At 43.8% G+C, this 22,500-nt stretch overlaps 1 protein-coding gene across 7 annotated transcripts in view; it reads right to left on the bottom strand.

Moving 5' to 3' along the window:
* LOC131728038 (histone acetyltransferase p300-like) overlaps window positions 1-19,280 on the bottom strand; it is a 63,745-nt gene extending 44,465 nt beyond the window's left edge. For all 7 annotated transcript variants that reach the window (XM_059019248.1, XM_059019250.1, XM_059019251.1 and 4 more), the window contains exons 1-5: window positions 18,457-19,280; window positions 10,507-11,051; window positions 3,146-3,322; window positions 1,889-2,165; window positions 1-25 (exon numbers count right to left, since the gene is read on the bottom strand). The exon at window positions 1-25 is cut by the window's left edge and continues 89 nt beyond it. In XM_059019248.1, coding sequence (XP_058875231.1) covers window positions 1-25; window positions 1,889-2,165; window positions 3,146-3,322; window positions 10,507-11,051; window positions 18,457-18,550 — 1,118 coding nt within the window. In that variant the 5' untranslated portion in view covers window positions 18,551-19,280. The remainder of the gene's footprint in view (window positions 26-1,888; window positions 2,166-3,145; window positions 3,323-10,506; window positions 11,052-18,456) is intronic.
* Between the last annotated feature and the right edge of the window lie 3,220 nt (window positions 19,281-22,500).

Here is a 22,500-nt window from a genome sequence, read left to right as displayed (position 1 = left end):
TGACGGGACGAGGCGCAGTGTGCGACTGGGAGGAGGGGAGAGAGAACAGAAAACAAAAGCATTAGTTAAAAAAACTATTATTTATTATAATTAATGAGTCAAGCGACTTCCAGAGACTAGGGGGGTGAACTCTGCATCATCAACAACTGCTGCTGCTGCTGCTGCAGAGTCACTTCCAATAGGAGCTCGTTTGTTTGACGTCTCATCCGAAGGACGGAGCACAAGGAGGTGAAGCGACTCGCTCAGGGTCACACACACACACGCACGCACACACACACATACACACACACACACACACACACACACACAGGGAGTCAGTGGCTGAGCCGGAATTTGAACCTCCTGGTATCAAGACCCCCTTTCTCTAACTGATGGGATCAGCAAACCTCCTAAATACGTCCACATGCAAAAACTTTGTAATTTAGGCAAAATGTGGCTTTATAATAAGGGGGTGGTCTGAGTGCTGATGGTGTAAAAACACACAAACATATATAAAACCAAACCAGTAACAAAACTAAATTAAAAGACATTTTGCCAATTGTAGCGAACTAGTTTATTAGGCATTTAAATATCTGTATCTATCTATATATATATATATATGTTTGTTTAATTTTCCTCGGGCAGTTCAGATTGTTAAATATTAAAACAGCTTTCTTGCTGCTCCGATGAGAAGGCGGTTGAAAGGGAGATTTAGTTCGTCGACTCGTTTTAGCACTGAGCTTATTTAATGAGTTTTGAAATACAGTAAAAAAAATTTTAAAAATGAAATGAAAAAAATTCCCCCAACAGCCACCAGGGGGCAATGCCACAGACAGGCGGCTGCAGTCCAGAGTATTGAGAGCAGTGCGTCACACGCGCTAGAACCTGCAGGTGGACTTAAAGGGACAGCGTCACCCAAACGTGTTTCAGTCACATTAATGTTGTAAATGTATTTAATTTTTTTAAAAGACATATATTTTATAGTTCATATATCTAATATATATATATATATATACAAACTACAAAATATGTCTTAAATTAAATACATACAAACATATAATATATATTATATAATATATATATATATATATATATAATGATGGGAAATGGAGTTCTGAGGGGTCCATGTGGGTACATGTGATACCAGTGAGCAGGAGGATGATGGGAAATGGAGTTCTGAGGGGTCCATGCGGGTACATGTGATACCAGTGAGCAGGAGGATGATGGGAAATGGAGTTCTGAGAGGTCCAATGCAGGTACATGGGAAGCCATCTTGAGGCAGGAAATGCAATTAAATTTTTAAAAAAGTGGTCAAAATGTAAAAATAACACACACCTTATTTAAACAGTTGTAGCAACACATGGGAACATGAAAAATGATCAAATAAAGATCCTTATGAACCCTTTAATTGGACAAATTAAGGGCTAGACTACCTTGTGAAGCGATTTGTGACGGTGGTCCACTATGAAAGGCGCTATTCAAAATAGAGTGATTGATTGACAGATTTAGAAGCGTAATCGGTCTAATTCATTAAGGGCAGCAGTGTGGAGTAGCGGTCAGGGCTCTGGACTCTTGACCGGAGGGTCGTGGGTTCAATCCCAGGTGGGGGACACTGCTGCTGTACCCTTGAGCAAGGTACTTTACCTAGATTGCTCCAGTAAAAACCCAACTGTATAAATGAGGAATTGTATGTAAAAATAATGTGATATCTTGTAACAATTGTAAGTCGCCCTGGATAAGGGCGTCTGCTAAGAAATTAATAATAATAATAATAATAATAATAATAATGAAGTAATTCATTCAGTGTACAGTTGGGACTCAAACCAGGAGAGATCTCTCCCGCCCGCCCCCCCCAGGACCAGGGAGGGGGACCCCTGCGTTCCTGGGCAGTGCTGAACCCCTCTCTTACCCTGGCAGGACTTGCCAGCCTGGCAGTGAGTCATGTGGTTGAGCACGTTCTTCATGGTTCGGCAGTGAGGCAGGTTGCACTGGCGCATCTCCCCGTTCGCCTGCTCTCTCCGCTGGCACTTGTGAGCGTGCAGGAGCAGCACCAGCTGCTGCTGGATCAGCTTGCGCTTCTCCGGGTCGGCTGTGGGGGGCGCCACCCCGGCCACGCCCATGCCCTGAGCGCCGGGGGGGCCCGGAGCCATCCCCCCGCCCGTCACCTGCAGGGGCTGCTGAGGAGTCTGGGTAAAGAGAGAGAGAGAGAGAGAGAGGGAGGGAGAGAAAGAGAGAGAGAGAGAGAGAGAGAGAGAAACAGAGAGAGAGAGCGAGAGAGAGGGGGAGAGAGAGAAACACAGAGAGAGAGAGCGAGAGAGAGGGGGAGAGAGAGAGAGGGAGGGAGCGAGAGAGAAACACAGAGAGAGATCGAGAGAGATCGAGAGAGAGGGGGGAGAGAGATAGAGGGGGGAGAGAGAGATAGAGGGAGGGAGAAAGAGAGGGAGGGAGCGAGAGAGAAACACAGAGAGATCAAGAGAGAGGGGGGAGAGAGAGGGAGGGAGAAAGAGAGAGGGAGGGAGCGAGAGAGAAACACAGAGAGAGAGTGAGAGGGAGAGAGAGCAGAGACAGCGAGAAAGAAGAGAGGGAGCGAGAGAGATAGCGAGAGAAGAGAGAGGGAGCGAGAGGGAGCGAGAGAGAGAGCGTGAGAGACAAAGAGAGAGTGAGTGGAGAGAGACAGAGAGAAACAGAACGAGAGAGGGAGCGAGACAGACAAACAGAGAGCGAGAGAGAGGGAGCGAGAGAGCGAAAGAGAGAAACAGAGAGCGAGAGAGTGAGCGAGAGAGTGAGAGCGAAACAGAGAGCGAGAGCAAGAGAAGAGAGGAAGAGAGCGAGTGAGAGAAGAGAGAAAGAAAGGACAGAAACAGAAACAAAGAGAGCGAGAGTGTTAGCAGCCTGACTCAAACACTGCTGTTACGCAAAATGAAAGTCTGTTTATTTATTTTTTTTAATTAACTGAAGGTTTTATTTTTACGATCTTGGAAACGCAAAGCGATCCAGGTCGTTTATAAAAGTTTATAAAACACTGACAATTCGAAATCTAACATGAAAATATCACTGGACTACGAGGGCACAGCATAAAGAACTACAGCTCCCAGCATGCCTCACCATGGCCGCGGGTGCAGAGGCATGCTGGGAGCTGTAGTTCCTTCTATACAACCCCACTCACCATGTTTGGCATGCCAGCAGTGACCGTCTGTTTCTTCTCCATCCCAAACTGGGTCAAGTTGTTGGGCAGGCCCGCTTTGCCCTGCATCTGAGGGCCCAGTCCCCCGGCGCCAAGCTGCTGGGTCGAGTTCTGTCCATAGGGGGAGCCGTAGGGACCCGCGGATCCCATCATACCAATCTGAGGAAACAGAACCACACAATGAAGACGCTGAGAGAGACTTCTAGAGGAAACCTTTGCCGTTGAATTTACACTGAAGACTCTGAGAAAGACTTCTAGTGGAAACGTTTGCCGTTGAATTTACACTGAAGACGCTGAGAGAGACTTCTAGTGGAAACGTTTGCCATTGAATTTACACTGAAGACGCTGAGAGAGACTTCTAGTGGAAACGTTTGCCATTGAATTTACACTGAAGACGCTGAGAGAGACTTCTAGTGGAAACGTTTGCCAATGAATTTACACTGAAGACGCTGAGAGAGACTTCTAGTGGAAACGTTTGCCATTGAATTGATTCCATTTCTTTTAGTAGCTCTGCTGTGAAACCAGGAATGGATCACACAGCTACGCAATGAGAGTCTCTTTTCCATCCCTGTAAAACTGCACAAAGTCTACTCCCTGTAAAACCACCCTGGTCTGATGAGAAGGCCGATCAGCCATCAAATCAATCAACGAAGGGGAGGAGTGAGCAAAACAGCATGCAAACCTTGCTTAAAGAAATCACTCTGTAAACGGACAGACACACACTAGTCCCACTGGGAGAGAGACACACAGTCCCACTGGGAGAGGGACACACAGTCCCACTGGCTGCCCAGTATGCAGAGGCCGTCCCCAGCCCGAGGGACACACAGGACGATACTTCTGTACCACTGCCCTGTGTTGCTTTCTATATACCAGCTGTCTATTATTATTATTATTATTATTATTATTATTATTATTATTATTATCATAATTATCGTTTTTGTTGTTATTGTAAATATATTGTTCATATGATATGTAATGGAATTGCTTTGGCAATGCTGCTGAGGTCTGTCATGCCAATAAAGCACCATTGAATTTGAGAGAGAGAGGAGAGAGGGGGGGGGGAGAGGAGAGAGGGGGGAGAGAGGAGAGAGAGAGAGAGGGGGGGGAGAGAGGAGAGAGAGGGGAGAGAGAGTGGGAGAGAGAGGGGGGAGAGAGTGGGAGAGAGAGGGGGGAGAGGAGAGAGAGAGAGGGGGAGAGAGGAGAGAGAGAGAGGGGGAGAGAGGAGAGAGAGGGGGGAGAGGAGAGAGAGGGGGGAGAGGAGAGAGAGAGAGGGGGGAGAGGAGAGAGAGAGAGGGGGGAGAGGAGAGAGAGGGGGGAGAGGAGAGAGAGGGGGGAGAGGAGAGAGAGAGAGGGGGGAGAGGAGAGAGGGGGGAGAGGAGAGAGAGAGGGGGGAGAGGAGAGAGAGGGGGGAGAGGAGAGAGAGAGAGGGGGGAGAGGAGAGAGGGGGGAGAGAGGAGAGAGGGGGGAGAGAGAGGAGAGAGAGAGGGGGGAGAGAGAGGGGGGAGAGAGAGGGGGGGAGGGGGGGAGGGGGGGAGGGGGGGAGAGAGAGGGGGGAGGGGGGAGGGGGGGAGAGGAGAGAGAGGGGGGAGAGAGAGGGGAGAGAGGAGAGAGAGGGGGGAGAGGAGAGAGAGGGGGGAGAGAGAGTGGGGTGAGAATAAAGCACCTCTGAATTTGAGAGAACGAGAGGAGATAGAGAGAACGAAAGAGGAGAGAGAGACAGACACACACACACACACACAGACAAGAGACACACACTAAGACACGCGTCAATATTGACTCTCTTCTCTTCGCTTGAGGACTTCTCAATTACAGATCACACCGGCACTTAAGATACTATCAACAGCACAGCGGAGTCTAAACCCTGAGAGAGAGGAGAGGGAGGGGGAGAGAGAGAGAGAGGGAGGAGAGAGAGGGAGGGAGGAGAGAGAGGGAGGGAGGAGAGAGAGAGAGAGGGAGGGGGAGAGAGAGGGAGAGGGAGGAGAGAGAGAGAGAGGGAGGGGGAGAGAGAGGGAGGGGGAGAGAGAGGGAGGGAGGAGAGAGGATAGAGAGAGAGAGAAGGGGGAGAGAGGGAGGAGAGAGAGGGAGGAGGAGAGGGAGGAGAGAGACAGAGAGAGGGGGAGAGGGAGAGAGGGAGAGAGGGAGGAGGGAGGAGAGAGGAGAGGAGAGAGGGGGAGAGGGGGAGAGGGGGATAGGGGGAGAGAGAGGTAGGAGAGAGGAGAGAGGGGGAGAGAGGAAGGAGAGGGGGAGAGGAGAGAGGAAACAGGAATGAGAGGGGGAGAGGAGAGAGAGAAGAGGGAGAGGAAAGAGGGGAATGAGGGGGGAATATGAGCGAGAGACAGAGGGAGCGGGGGAGAGAAAAGGGGAATATGAGAGAAAGAAAGAGGAAAGAGAAGAGGAGAGAGAAAGACGGAGAGAGGAGAGACAGCAAGAGATAGAGAGAATAAAACACCTCTGAATTTGAATTGAAAGAGAAAGAGATAGACAGAGAGAGAATAAAGCATCTCTGAGAGAGAAAACGAGTGTGAGAGAGAACAAGAGAGAGAACGAGAGAGAAACAGAGAGATAGAGAAACAGAGAGATAGAGAAACAGAGAGATAGAGAAACAGAGAGATAGACAAAGAGAGAGAGAGAGAGAGAGAGAGAGAGAGAGAGAGAGAGAGAGAGAGAGAGAGAGAGAGAGAGAGAGAGAGAGAGAGGGAGACACACACAGAGAACGCTATCGTTCTGGTGATTCAGCCTTGAGATCGGAGTGGAGTTTAACCCCACGCTAGGGGAGATGCACTGAACACTGTGTACCAGAAACCAGGACACCGCGAGAGGGACTGCCCTCAACACAGACAAACCCACGGGGGAGTCAAAGAGTTAGGATTGAGCAGCAATAACAAAACAGGGCTTAAATAAAAAGGGAGGCGGCGAGGCAGAGGGATCAAAGTGCAAAACAAAATAATACAACACACTGCTCTCAGATTCAGACTCTCTTACTAACTGGAGCTGAAGAAGAGTGGTTTTCTGGGTAAAAAATAGATCAGGGCTGGGAATCAGACTCCTATTGCACAGCAGTGTGATCCAGTCCAGGTTTTACTGCTACCAGCTTGATCAGCCCCCAGTGTGTCTAGCTAACAAGCTCAGGTGTGTCTTATTATTAAACTCCTAGTGAAACCAGGACTGGATCACACTGCTGTGCAGCGGGAGTCTGATTCCCAGCCCTGTAGATAGACTTTGGTTGAAGGAGGTTTGTAGCTGATTTTATAGTGGAGAGAGCTACAGGATATTGCTGGGAACTGTGGGATATTTAGACAGAGAGATCAGGGCTGGGAATCAGACTCCTATTGCATAGCAGTGTGATCCAGTCCAGGTTTTACTGCTACCAGCTTGATCAGCCCCCAGTGTGTCTAGCTAACAAGCTCAGGTGTGTCTGATTATTAAACTCCCAGTGAAACCAGGACTGGATCACACTGCTGTGCAGCGGGAGTCTGATTCCCAGCCCTGTAGATTCAAGACGCAATGAGATGACAAATAAAATTCAAAGCAATTCATAAAACATTTTTGAAAACTCAAATCAAAAAATAATTGCATAACTGCTAAGGATCTTAATTAAACCCCGTGGAATCTAATATAAAAACACAACCGTCACGTTATTTAATTTCACACACACGCAGACTCATGGTACTTTCCATTAAAAAAATTCCAGTCTGAAGTTTGTTCCAATTAGAAAACAGCTTTGAGTTTCAGATCTAGAAAAAAAACAAAACAGGGGTTTGCTGGTGTATCTGCAGAACAATTAAACGAAAAACTCCCCTCCTCCTTCTCCTCCTCCCCCCTTCCCAAAATATAAAAGCACACAGGCCCAAAGACATGGACACACACACACCTCCCGCCTCCCTTCCCAAAACACACTCACATTATAGCCACACCCCTGCTCAACCAATCACCTTACAGCCTCAGAACAGCCACACCCCTTTTCAGTGAGGCTTCCACTCAGAATCTCTTTCCTCTAAACCACACCCCCTTCCCAGAGGCTACCACTCAGAATCTTTCCTCTAAACCACACCCCCTTCCCAGAGGCTACCACTCAGAATCTCTTTCCTCTAAACCACACCCCCTTCCCAGAGGCTACCACTCAGAATCTTTCCTCTAAACCACACCCCCTTCCCAGAGGCTACCACTCAGAATCTCTTTCCTCTAAACCACACCCCCTTCCCAGAGGCTACCACTCAGAATCTTTCCTCTAAACCACACCCCCTTCCCAGAGGCTACCACTCAGAATCTTTCCGCTAAACCACACCCCCTTCCCTGAGGCTTCCACTCAGAATCTTTCCTTTAAACCACACCCCCTTCCCAGAGGCTACCACTCAGAATCTTTCCTTTAAACCACACCCCCTTCCCAGAGGCTACCACTCAGAATCTCTTTCCTCTAAGCCACACCCCCTCCCTCTTCCAAGCAGCTGTAATCTCAACCTCCAGCAGCCTAGACACGCCCCCTTTTCCAGAGGCATCATCTTTCTGCAGGGCACCGCCTCTTTTCTCAACAGAATTCCAATAGTCCACACCCACTGCTGCGAGTCACAGCCGTGCAAGACTCTAAGACACGCCCCTCCCTCGTTCCCAGCAAAGGTGATAGATCACTCTTCCTCCAGTTTGCCCGCTATCAAACACATTGTGAAACGCGCTGGAAAAAACCACAAGGGCTACAAAAACGGACACTTTCAAAACACGCCAGGGTGAGAAATCTGTTACATTTGATGAATTAATTTGAATCAACACACAGATACTATTCCCCACTTTAAAATCAAAATGATATACTTGAAATAAAAAGGGCTTCGTCCACGACACTCAACAAGGGCTGAAAAACAAAGACACACTAAAAGAAACTTCATGAATTCAACGGCAAACGTTTCCTCTAGAAGTCTCTCTCAGCGTCTTCAGTGTAAATTCAATGGCAAACGTTTCCACTAGAAGTCTCTCTCAGCGTCTTCAGTGTAAATTCAATGGCAAACGTTTCCACTAGAAGTCTCTCCTCAGCGTCTTCAGTGTAAATTCAATGGCAAACGTTTCCACTAGACGTCTCTCTCAGCGTCCTTCAGTGTAAATTCAATGGCAAACGTTTCCTCTAGAAGTCTCTCTCAGCGTCTTCAGTGTAAATTCAACGGCAAACGTTTCCACTAGAAGTCTCTCTCAGCGTCTTCAGTGTAAATTCAAAAATGTAATTTCAAAACTAAGACATTCTTAAGTCTCCAAAACTGATTGATTTTTCCCCCCAGTTATGTTCAATATTTCATGCTTGAAAAGGGTTGAGAACGACGCGTTGTGTCGCTACGGCAACCGGGCGTCGGAGTTTCGCTTTCGCTATGATGTCACTGATGTGTGTCGCAGACGACAAAAAGTAAACAGACACACCACAGCCTCTTTTCAAAGGGAACCAGACACACCTGTTTGCAAAACGAAAGCACAGCGAGACTGAAACACACTCCTGCCTTCCACAGATACAGAAACTAATATAAAACACAGGGCTGCGAATCAGACTCCTATCCCACAGCAGCGTGATCCAGTCCAGGTTTTACTGCTACCAGCTTGATCAGCCCCCAGTGTGTCTAGCTAACAAGCTCAGGTGTGTCTTATTATTAAACTCCTAGTGAAACCAGGACTGGATCACACTGCTGTGCAGCGGGAGTCTGATTCCCAGCCCTGTAGATAGACTTTGGTTGAAGGAGGTTTGTAGCTGATTTTATAGTGAAGAGAGCTACAGGATATTGCTGGGAACTGTGGGATATTTAGACAGAGAGATCAGGGCTGGGAATCCGACTCCTATCCCACAGCAGTGTGATCCAGTCCAGGTTTTACTGCTACCAGCTTGATCAGCCCCCAGTGTGTCTAGCTAACAAGCTCAGGTGTGTCTTATTATTAAACTCCCAGTGAAACCAGGACTGGATCACACTGCTGTGCAAGACGCTGAGAAACGTTTGCCATTGAATTTAGACTGAAGACGCTGAGAAAGACTTCTAGTGGAAACATTTGCCATTGAATTTACACTGAAGACGCTGAGAGAGACTTCTAGTGGAAACGTTTGCCATTGAATTTACACTGAAGATGCTGAGAGAGACTTCTAGTGGAAACATTTGCCATTGAATTTACACTGAAGACGCTGAGAGAGACTTCTAGTGGAAACGTTTGCCATTGAATTTACACTGAAGACGCTGAGAGAGACTTCTAGTGGAAACGTTTGCCGTTGAATTTACACTGAAGACGCTGAGAGACTTCTAGTGGAAACGTTTGCCGTTGAATTTACACTGAAGACGCTGAGAGAGACTTCTAGTGGAAATGTTTGCCATTGAATTTACACTGAAGACGCTGAGAGAGACTTCTAGTGGAAACGTTTGCCGTTGAATTTACACTGAAGACGCTGAGAGAGACTTCTAGAGGAAACGTTTGCCATTGAATTTACACTGAAGACGCTGAGAGAGACTTCTAGTGGAAACGTTTGCAGTTGAATTTACACTGAAGACGCTGAGAGAGACTTCTAGTGGAAACGTTTGCCATTGAATTTACACTGAAGACACTGAGAGAGACTTCTAGTGGAAACGTTTGCCATTGAATTTACACTGAAGACGCTGAGAGAGACTTCTAGTGGAAACGTTTGCCGTTGAATTTACACTGAAGACGCTGAGAGAGACTTCTAGTGGAAACGTTTGCTGTTGAATTTACACTGAAGACGCTGAGAGAGACTTCTAGTGGAAACGTTTGCCATTGAATTTAGACTGAAGATGCTGTGAGAGACTTCTAGTGGAAACGTTTGCCGTTGAATTTACACTGAAGACGCTGAGAGAGACTTCTAGTGGAAACGTTTGCCATTGAATTTACACTGAAGACGCTGAGAGAGACTTCTAGTGGAAACGTTTGCCGTTGAATTTACACTGAAGACTCAGACAGACTTCTAGTGGAAATGTTTGCCATTAAGCAAATTAAATCTATCGAATACACACACCTCTAATAAAACCAGCCCACCTTGTTATCTCTCTACCTAACTATCTATCTATCCACACACACACATACACACACCCCTCTGTAATAATAACCTCAGCCCACCTTGTTATCTATCCTCACACACACACACATACACACACCCCTCTGTAATAATAACCTCAGCCCACCTTGTTATCTATCCTCACACACACACACACACATACACACCCACCCCTCTGTAATAACCTCAGCCCACCTTGTTATCTATCCTCACACACACACACACACCCCTCTGTAATAATAACTTCAGCCCACCTTGTTATCTATCCTCACACACACACACACACACACACACACATCTCTAATAATAACCTCAGCCCCACCTTGTTCATGGCCCCTGGCTGCGGGCCCCTGGCTCCTTGTTGCAGCGTCTCTGCCAGCAGGTTATTCCCGGCCCCCATTCCACCGCCCGCGTTCGAGGGGTACGCCATCCCGGGCCGGCCTCTCCCAGCTCCGCCAGCAGGGGGTGCAGCCAGGGAACCGTTCATCACCTGACCTCCCATCATCCCTTGCTGCTGCTGCTGCTGCTGCTGCTGTCCGTTCCCAGCCTGCCCGGCCATCATGGCTGAGGTCATCCCTCCCAGCATCCCTTGCTGGCTCAAGCCCGGTTTAATGTTATTGAGGAGACCCATGGCCGTTGTGTTGCTGCTGTTGTTGGCCCCTCCCTGGCTGGGCCCCAGGTTCGAGGCGTTGCTGGCCCTCAGGAGCTCCGAGAGTTGCTTGTGTTTGGAGGCCGCGTCGAGCGGGACGGCCTGACCCAGACTCGTGTGCAGCTGACTCAGGTCCGACCCGTTCTGGAGACCCAGGTCCGTGGAGCTGATGAGCTCATCAGGGAGGTCGTGCTCCAGGTCAAACAGGGAGCCGAAATCTACAGGAGGGGGGGGGAGAGAGAGGGGGGAGAGGTTAGGCTAAAGTCTATACCGGAAACCATAATCGCAGTCCAGTAGTTAGATTTGTCAGTTTTTTTGTTCAGTATCTGGAAAACTACAAAGCGCTGGGTGTGGAATTCAATATGTTAACAAGGGAACATTATTCAGCAGCTTTCATTGGACTCTATGAAGCTGAGGGAGTTCATTCTATATAGAGGGGGTGGAATTCAATATGTTAACAAGGGAACATTATTCAGCAGCTTTCATTGGACTCTATGAAGCTGAATCAGTTCATTCTATATAGAGGGTGATGCTGCTAAACTTTTGCCCACAGCTGTACATGATGTATCGTAATAGAGGTCTGTATCGCTTGTGATACGAGACCACAGCATAAAGAACTACAGCTCCCAGCATGCCTCACCATGGCCGCGGGTGCAGAGGCATGCTGGGAGCTGCAGTCCTAGCCAGGGTGATGATGCTAAGCTTTTGGTCATAGCTGTAGTATTAGGGTCAAGGCTTCACACAACAACACCACCGTTTCCCCTAACAACCATTACTAAGGCAACAGGTTAAAAAAAGTACAAAATCTCTTCAGAAATGGTAAACCCAAGACAGGACTTCTAGTTTATCACAGCGAGAGATAAATACGAGGGTGAAATGGAAGCTTTTAAAACAGAAAATAGGAGGCTTTTTTTTCACACATACATGGAAGACTCCTATTGCACAGCAGTGTGATCCAGTCCAGGTTTTACAACCAGCTTGATCAGCCCCGAGTGTGTCCAGCTAACAAGCTCAGGTGTGTCTGATTATTAAACTCCCAGTGAAACCAGGACTGGATCACACTGCTGTGCAGCGGGAGTCTGATTCCCAGCCCTGTAGATAGACTTTGGTTGAAGGAGGTTTGTAGCTGATTTTATAGTGAAGAGAGCTACAGGATATTGCTGGGAACTGTGGGATATTTAGACAGAGAGATCAGGGAGGGGAATCGGACTCCTATCGCACAGCAATGTGATCCATTCCAGGTTTTACTGCTACCAGCTTGATCAGCCCCCAGTGTGTCTAGCTAACAAGCTCAGGTGTGTCTGATTATTAAACTCCTAGTGAAACCAGGACTGGATCACACTGCTGTGCAAGACGCTGAGAAAGACTTCTAGTGGAAACGTTTGCCGTTGAATTCACACTGAAGACGCCGAGAGAGACCTCTAGTGGAAACGTTAGTTTCTTTCAGTATTTCTACAGCAAAAGCAGGAGCTAAACTGGACTCAATTTCCCAGACGCTGTAAAACTGACCATTTCTACTCCTAGTAAAGACAACAGAAAAGTGGCTAGCAGGGTATCCATCGAACTGAGTGACTTCTTATTTAGTTATTTATTGTGCAACTGCAAGGCTCACAGCAGAGAAAGTATTTTGCAATACAAGGACTCTGCAGACGACATCCATCCCATAATGAAGTGTGTCTGATAACAGGATTGAACCCGCGAGCGAACCCTACCCAAACGTTTACCATTGATTTCACCACCATTCAGAACTATGCAGAGAGACTACAGTGTGTTTATGTGTGTGTGTATATATCTGCGTGTGACTGTGTGTGTGTGTGTGTAGGTATGTGTCAGCTCTCTATACTAGACTGTATTGAATTAGCTGCTCTCAGATCCACAGCACTGAGTTCTCTATACTAGACTGTATTGAATTAGCTGCTCTCAGATCCACAGCACTGAGTTCTCTATACTAGACTGTATTGAATTAGCTGCTCTCAGATCCACAGCACTGAGTTCTCTATACTAGACTGTATTGAATTAGCTGCTCTCAGATCCACAGCACTGAGTTCTCTATACTAGACTGTATTGAATTAGCTGTTCTCAGATCCACAGCACTGAGTTCTCTACACTAGACTGTATTGAATTAACTGCTCTCAGATCCCCAGTACAGCACTGAGTTCTCTATACTAGACTGTATTGAATTAGCTGCTCTCAGATCCCCAGCACTGAGTTCTCTATACTAGACTGTATTGAATTTGCTGCTCTCAGATCTCAAGTACAGCACTGAGTTCTCTATACTAGACTGTATTGAATTAGCTGCTCTCAGATCCACAGCACTGAGTTCTCTATACTAGACTGTATTGAATTAGCTGGCTCTCAGATCCACAGCACTGAGTTCTCTATACTAGACTGTATTGAATTAGCTGGCTCTCAGATCCACAGCACTGAGTTCTCTACACTAGACTGTATTGAATTTGCTGGCTCTCAGATCCACAGTATTTACTGTGTGCAGTTTTTCGGCGAGACGTTTTTGGCATCGTTTCATGATATTCGCTAATCACAGAATAATTTGCACTGATAATGAAGGGCATTTTTGCATGACGTTTTCAGTGTTGTTGTTGAGAACTTAATATCATTGTTAGAAACTCACACTAGCCCTGCTGCTGCTGCTGCTGCACCCAGTCCTGGGGTTCAGAACTCAATTTAGTCTCAAACTCCTGATCATTTCAATATTAATAATACTAGACTTCATTGAGGGGAGCTCTGAACCCCAGGACTGGGTGCAGCAGCAGCAGCAGGGCTTGTGTGAGTTTGTAACCCTGCTCAAACTCCTGGCTCCTGATCATTTCAATATTAATAATACTAGACTTCATTGAGGGGAGCTCTGAACCCCAGGACTGGGTGCAGCAGCAGCAGCAGCAGCAGCAGGGCTAGTGTGAGTTTGTAACCCTGCTCAAACTCCTGGCTCCTGATCATTTCAATATTAATAATAATAGACTTCATTGAGGGGGGCTCTGAACCCCAGGACTGGGTGCAGCAGCAGCAGCAGCAGCAGGGCTAGTGTGAGTTTGTAACCCTGCTCAAACTCCTGGCTCCTGATCATTTCAATATTAATAATAATAATAATACTAGACTTCATTGAGGGGAGCTCTGAACCCCAGGACTGGGTGCAGCAGCAGCAGCAGCAGGGCTAGTGTGAGTTTGTAACCCTGCTCAAACTCCTGGCTCCTGATCATTTCAATAATTAATAAAACTAGACTTCATTGAGGGGAGCTCTGAACCCCAGGACTGGATGCAGCAGCAGCAGCAGCAGGGCTAGTGTGAGTTTCTAACCCTGATAAAGTAGCCTCAGTTTATCACCTATAGGGTTAATTAAACATTTTAAAGAGACGTCAGTATCATACAGCAGTCCGAGCTGCTTCAGTTTCAACACCTGACAGTCTGGTTAAACCAAGGTTGTGGGGTTGGGATGGATTTTAAGAATCAATAGTCTAGTCCAACTAACAGGGGCCCAGTGGTTAGAGAAAAGGGATCTTGATACCAGGAGGTTCAAATCTCAGCCACTGACTCCCTGTGTGTGCGTGTGTGTGACCCTGAGCGAGTCGCTTCACCTCCTTGTGCTCCGTCCTTCGGACGAGACGTCAAACAAACGAGCTCCTATTGGAAGTGACTCTGCAGCAGCAGCAGCAGCAGTTGTTGATGATGCAGAGTTCACCCCCCTAGTCTCTGGAAGTCGCTTTGGAGAAAAAGCCTCCGCTGAACAACTAATTAATAATAATAATAATAATAATAATAATAATAATAATAATAATAATAATAATTTTAGGGGCATTTGCTAAGCTCTGCGCAGGCGTTTGAAAATCTGGTAGCGTATTTGAATGATTTTATTTTCTTTTAAAGGAGAATCACGTCGCTATCTAGCAATTTGACAGCAGTAAAATCGCAGACCGGCTCTCGTTCTTTGAATGAAGCGTGTTTAATTACTGGCGTGGACACGCACACGCACTGACACACACACACACACACCCACACCCGTCTCTCATTTCACTCATTATTATCCTTCTCACAAAACGGTCCCGTCGTTTTTAATACGATCAATTGATCTTTTATTAGGACATCCACGCCAGTCTCTCGACATTCGAATCGTCCGTAAACCTGACAAAGTAGATTTGCCATTATTTACAAACTGTGATCCTCTCAGTAGCTTGTGAGCTCAAGAAGATCCTGAGCGAGTTTCATCCCAATAGGACGATCGCTTCGAGATGTGTGTGAAAATGTAAGACAGACAGAGCCCCACAATCCTGTTCGGTTTGACGCTACAGTATAATATAGAATCCCTTCTTCTTGGGGTCTGTGTTAGTTTACTACATTCTGAAAAGAGTTTAGTGTCATTAAAGCTGCAGACAGACAGACAGACAGACAGAGACAGACAGACAGACAGAGCCCCACAATCCTGTTCGGTTTGACGCTACAGTATAATATAGAATCCCTTCTTCTTGGGGTCTGTGTTAGTTTACTACATTCTGAAAAGAGTTTAGTGTCATTAAAGCTGCAGACAGACGGACAGAGCCCCACAATCCTGTTCGGTTTGACGCTACAGTATAATATAGAATCCCTTCTTCTTGGGGTCTGTGTTAGTTTACTACATTCTGAAAAGAGTTTAGTGTCATTAAAGCTGCAGACAGACAGACAGACAGACAGACAGACAGACAGACAGACAGAGCCCCACAATCCTGTTCAGTTTGACGCTACAGTATAATATAGAATCCCTTCTTCTTGGGGTCTGTGTTAGTTTACTACATTCTGAAAAGAGTTTAGTGTCATTAAAGCTGCAGTCAGAACACGATGGTGTGTTGGAACTGACTAAAAGGGGATGAGGTCTGAAATCAATAACAATCATTCTACTGCACAGAAGAGTTTCTCTGCTTTCTATCTACAGGGCTGGGAATCAGACTCCCGCTGCACAGCAGTGCGATCCAGTCCTGGTTTCACTAGGAGTTTAATAATAAGACACACCTGAGCTTGTTAGCTAGACACACTGGGGGCTGATCAAGCTGGTAGCAGTAAAACCTGGACTGGATCACACTGCTGTGCAACAGGAGTCCGATTCCCAGCCCTGTAGATAGACTTTGGTTGAAGGAGGTTTGTAGCTGATTTTATAGTGAAGAGAGCTACTGGATATTGCTGGGAACTGTGGGATATTTAGACAGAGAGATCAGGGAGGGGAATCAGACTCCTATTGCACAGCAGAGTGATCCAGATAGGATAGACAGATAGATAGACAGATAGATAGATTATAAAATCACACACACAGTGTGTGTGGTGTGTATATATATCAGAACACCCCATTACTTCTGCGGTTTTGACTTCTTGCCAGTTTAAAAATCAAACCACCAAAAACTCAGGCAACTTCTGAACGCCTCGAATGGATGACTGAGGTTGAACAGGTAGGTCACACAGTAAGAGAAACGCAACAACAGGCTGAAACAAACTAAGATGGGCGAGACTTTTCATCAGTGGTTTCTGATGCCTCTTAATTAATTCAAGCACACAGCGACGTAGCATTATCACACACCAGAGCATCTTGTTTCTGCATCGCTGGGTGCTGAGCGGGATTTGATTTTCATGCAGGCAGGTATATATATAAAAAAACAACGTGTCTTAATGACAAATCTTGAGATGTTTTAATAAAATGTGCGCGCGCACACACACACATTATATATATATACACACATACACACACATATACACACACATATACACATTATACACACACATATATATATACACACACACACACACACATTATATATACACACACACACACACATTATATACACACACACAAACACACACACATATATATATATATATATATATACACACACACACACATACATTATATACACACTATATACACACACACACTATATACACACACTATATACACACACACATACACATTATACACACACATTATATACACACACACACACACATACATTATATACACACTATATACACACACACACACTATATACACACACTATATACACACACACATACACATTATACACACACATTATATACACACATTATATACACACACACACACACTATATACACACACACTATATACACACACACATACACATTATACACACACATTATATATACACACACATTATATACACACACAGTATACACACACACACACACATTATATACACACACATTATACACACACACACATTATATACACACACACATTATACACACACACATTATATACACACACACACACACACATTATACACACACACACACATTATATATACACACACACACACACACACACAGAGACACACACACACACAGTTATCAAACATATGCCACACACACACACAGTAATTATTAAACGTGCAGAAAAAAAGGAGACAACTACACAAAATCAACGCAAGCAGAGGCTAGTTGACATGCTTGTGAATTTCTGTACAATTGATCTGCCACAGACAATCGTATCCAAAGTAAACACGATCACAAAAGTTATAAAACTTTAAGCCACAAGCAAGATTTGAGAAATATATATAACACACACACACATAAATAAAAAGATAAACAGCTTTTAATCTGTTTTTAAAAAGCATACACTGTTGTAAAAGACAGTTACGTTGAAGAAAATGTAAAGAAAATAGAGCAATAGTGATATAAAAATGAAAAAATTACTACAGCACCAAAACGTAATGATATCGATTTAAGATTTAGACTCGATACAAAAACTATGGCGGGATCAGCGGAGTCAGCGCCTTAAAAACGTTGTGTTAAAAGTGAATTTTTAGATGTAAAAAAAATAAATAAACGTCTTTAAAATAAAAAAAAAGGACAACGAGAAGGGTACATTAACAAAAGACCAAACAATTAGGAGAAACACGGGGAAAATCTACGATAAACTGCCTTCGTAAAATGCGTCGAGTTTTTAAATAAAATTATATATTTTTTTAAAAAAAAGACAAAGGCTTTGACGTGATTATAAACGTGTAGAAAATTTATAAAGAGAGCACATTTAAATTAAAAGGATGAAGACGGTCCCCGTTTATCAAACAGTAAAACAAAAAAGTGACGAAGACGATGAACAATGAAGCTAAAAAATACACAAGGCCTCGACTCAAAACAGCAGATAATATAATTAAAACAACAGAAACCAATTTCCACACATTTAAAAAAAAAAGAGAAAACCCCATTTTAAAACACACAGATATCGAAACGAGACTAAAACAAAAAAAAACACAAGCGTTTGGACGACGTAAAAAAAAAATGAAATTTACAAAAAGGAAAAACGCTGGTTTTAAAAAAAAAGCTAGCGTACAAAAACAATTTAAAATAAGTGATTTTTACCTCACCTTTCAGTTAAAAAAAAACCCTTTAAGGTATTTATAACTCGTTATATGATGTTTTTTTTAAAATATATTTGTTTATCGTGGTGTAAAAATTTACCAACCCCCACACACACAACCACTACTACGACTGACATCCTAACAAGCCACAACGCTTCAATAAAACACAAAGAAACTCAAATTTAATGTTTTAAATACCGTTGTGAGTAAAAAAAAATTAAATTAAAAGCTTTTTTTTTTAATTATTTACCTGTTCCGTCGCTCGCGGAGACCGACAGCGCCGGGGAAGAGAGTTTAGGCCGCTTAGCAGAAGGCGGACCGGGATCCAAAACATTATCGGCCATTTTCCACAAATTAACAACAAATAATAATAATAATAATAATAATAATAATAAACACCACCAAAAAAAAAAAAAAATCCTTGTTCTTTATTTAAAATAATAAATAGTCTTTTCTTTTCACGTCTCTCCTTTTCCTCACGTTATTCCCCTCCTCTCTCTCTCTCGTGTGTTTTCTTTTTTGGAGAAAGGGAGTGAAAAAATGAAAAAAAAGAGGAGAGAGGGACTCCAGAAGAGGCCTTGTAGTCGCTAAACTAACTCATATGGCTGTAATAATGTCCAATGGTTGATCCTCCATCATTACCGGATCCTTATTTTCATTATTATCCAGCATTACTTGCTGGGTAATAATATTGCAACGTCAAACTCACACAAAAAAAAAAAAGGAGAACCAAATATTCTACCTCCTCCTCCTCCTCCTCCACAGGACTAAATAAATCAAACGCACACCCCTCCAAATTTGCTGCTTCACAAACGGATTAAAAAATGCCACAACGCGGTGGCTAATTGAGGCATCCTAGTATTGCCACGACTGGTCCTAATCGCGATTAAAAACATCTCACCCGGGCAATAATAAACGGACACCCCTAATAATAATAATATTAATATTAATAATAATAATTACAGTGATAGGAAAAAAGTTACACACTGTCTGCAGTCGCTTTTACTGTGCGATTTTCAACACAAGTCGGGTTTGTTCGTAATAGTGAGGTCGATTATATACGTCACCCCACCCACCCCCCCACGCGTCTTAATTCATAGTTTCCCAGACTCGAATAATTTAGTTTGTTTTTTTAAAAAAAACTCCACCTGCTAAATTACAAGCCCACCAAATCTATTTTTTGTAACCAACTCGGTTCTGTGACGATTTTGCCCGATCAACTTGACCAAAAGGTTACAAAATAATAAAAAAGTCGATCTTGAGGCAAGATTCTCGGTATATTAGCAAACGATTAATCGATAATATCAATCGCCGGTTATTATTTCAGCTTTTAAGGCGGCTGAGAAGTGTCGTTATTAAACAAGCTTACTTGTGATAAAAAAAAAATGACAACATGTCATCGAATTATTATTTATAAAAACGATTAATCGTGACTAATCGCCACCAGTTCGTAGACCATGAAGGGGTAATCCGTTGAGACACACACAAAAAAAACACCACACGACAGGAAAAAACTAAGTTTTCCTTTTTTCTAGCTATCTGTACAGGGGCTATATTTAAAACTGCGCTTTGATTCGTCAAAAAAAATATTAACCAGCTATCCGGACGTTTGCTTACTTAGTTTCTGTCCCTGTGTGTCTGAGGAGAGAGGCAGGGCAGCGTGAAAATAAAATAGGTCTCTATATAAATAAATCACTCCCCCTTGTTTCTCTCGTTGTGTTTGAAAAATAGGAAACTACTGCCACCAGTGTAGTTGGCGTTTGTCTCTCTGTATCCTCTCCCAAGAAAATAATGTCAATTTAAATCGTGGCTTGCTTGATTAATTGGTCGATATTAATGCTCTATAATATCCTGGCAATTTATAAAACAAAATAATAATAATAATAATAATAATAATAATTATAATAATAATAATAGCACTGTGCCGTGGAGTCTTGTCGTTCTATTTATTTTTAAGTACACACACGCCACTTAAAAAATGTGTTGCAAATTCTCTGTTTATCTTCAGTGGTGGTGAGGGACACGAATCTGCAGGAAAATAAAACGACCCGCGTTTGATGTTGTCAAATCCCAGTTCGTACGATATGCGAGAGACGGTGTGTGTCGATCAATCTCCGGTTTCGGTCGAGCAATAAAAAGAACGTTAGGTCGTGGCGGTAGAAAATATCGTGAAAAAAAGGGGTAGGTCGCGCTGTTCGCTCGCGGTGATATTCTGTATGTATTTTTTTAAATATTAGGCAGGAAAAAAATCTGCGTTGTGTTTAAGAAAAAAAAAAATGTGTTTTTTTTTTTTTGGGTCGCAGAAATCTTCTCCTTCTCGGTTCCTTGCGGGGTTTTTTAATTTAATTTTAAATCTCCCAAGTCTTTGTCGTTATTAGTAGTATTATTATCATCAATATTTCATCCGTCCGCTTTTTTTCCCCCTCTCTCTCTCTCTTTTTCTAATCGTCGATTCCTCTTTTCTCCATTCGCGTTTTCTCTCTCTCCCTTTCTCTTTCGTATCGTTGGATATATATCTCATAAATTATTTTAAAAATCGTTGTTTTGTTTCCTCGCTCTCTCTCTCCTCACTCAGGCAATAACGATATATATATAAATATATAAATATATCGCTTTCTTCTGCCTCCCCTATTTTTGGGTCGGTAAAAAAAAAAAAAAAAAAATCCTTTTTTCAAAAAAAAAAAAAAAAAAAAAAATTGATTTTTAATTCCTCTTGTTCGGCTTCGGCCGGTGTTGCTCCAGTCGAGATGCGGCGGGACGCTCCTTCTCCGCGGTCCGCTCGGGAGTGTCGGGACGGCGGCGGCGAATCTGGGTTCGCTCGGTGCCTGACTAGCTCGCTCGCTCGCTCGCTGCTCGCCTCGGTTTTTTCTCTCGAAAGCTTCTCTCGGTGTCTCTCCGCACAAACAAAATGGCCGCTTGTTGTTTCTACTCCTCGGGGGGGGGGGAGGGAGAGCAATGGGAGAGAGTGGGGGGGGGGGGCGTTCGGGACTTTCCGGAGAGCAAACTTCGGCTTTTTCCGTAACTGCAGTGCGTGTATCGTCCTGTAGATGGCGGCATTGGCTTGCTTATAAAACCTGGTTGCCCTTTAAAAATATATTATTATTAAAATATGTGTGTGTGTGTGTGTATATATATATATATATTTATAATTTTTAAATAACAAAAAAAAGTTTTCTTTTAAAAAAAATAAATAGAATTTTACAAAATGTTTCGGGTTAAGAAAAATATTTAAAAAAAAATGATGGAACTAATTTTATTAGATTGTAGAATTAAAATAAATAAATAAATAAATTAAATAAGTACTTTTTTTAATGTTTAATTTCACAGTTATATCCTGAAAACCATAACAACATCTCGCTAGACACCAATGTGTTAAATACGAAAAATGTAGGAACTAATCGCTATTATAAAATAAATGTTTATTTTCTGATTTGGTTCATTTTAATAGATTTGCATATCGACTCCCAACGCTTATTTCAGCTATGGGGACACAAACTATAGATAGATAGATAGATGGGCAAAAGTTTAGCGTCTCCTGTAGAATTAACATGCTGGCTAGGACTACGGTTCCCAGCATGCCTCTGCACCCGCAGCAATGGTGAGGCATGCTGGGAGCTGTAGTTCCTTATGCTGTGGTCTCGTATCACAAGCGATACAGACCTCTATTATGATACATCATGTACAGCTGTGGACAAAAGTTTAGCAGCATCACCCTCTATATAGAATGAACTGATTCAGCTTCATAGAGTCCAATGAAAGCTGCTGAATAATGTTCCCTTGTTAACATATTGAATTCCACCCCCTCTATATAGAATGAACTCCCTCAGCTTCATAGAGTCCAATGAAAGCTGCTGAATAATGTTCCCTTGTTAACATATTGAATTCCACCCCCTCTATATAGAATGAACTCCCTCAGCTTCATAGAGTCCAATGAAAGCTGCTGAATAATGTTCCCTTGTTAACATATTGAATTCCACCCCCTCTATATAGAATGAACTCCCTCAGCTTCATAGAGTCCAATGAAAGCTGCTGAATAATGTTCCCTTGTTAACATATTGAATTCCACCCCCTCTATATAGAATGAACTCACTCAGCTTCAGAGTCCAATGAAAGCTGCTGAATAATGTTCCCTTGTTAACATATTGAATTCCACACCCTCTATATAGAATGAACTCCCTCAGCTTCATAGAGTCCAGTGAAAGCTGCTGAATAATGTTCCCTTGTTAACATATTGAATTCCACCCCCTCTATATAGAATGAACTCACTCAGCTTCAGAGTCCAGTGAAAGCTGCT

The sequence above is a fragment of the Acipenser ruthenus genome, unplaced genomic scaffold, assembly GCF_902713425.1.
Source record: "Acipenser ruthenus unplaced genomic scaffold, fAciRut3.2 maternal haplotype, whole genome shotgun sequence".
In the NCBI taxonomy this organism is placed as follows: domain Eukaryota; kingdom Metazoa; phylum Chordata; class Actinopteri; order Acipenseriformes; family Acipenseridae; genus Acipenser; species Acipenser ruthenus.
Note: the sequence above shows the minus strand (reverse complement) of the source record. Positions and strands in the feature narration are given on the sequence as shown.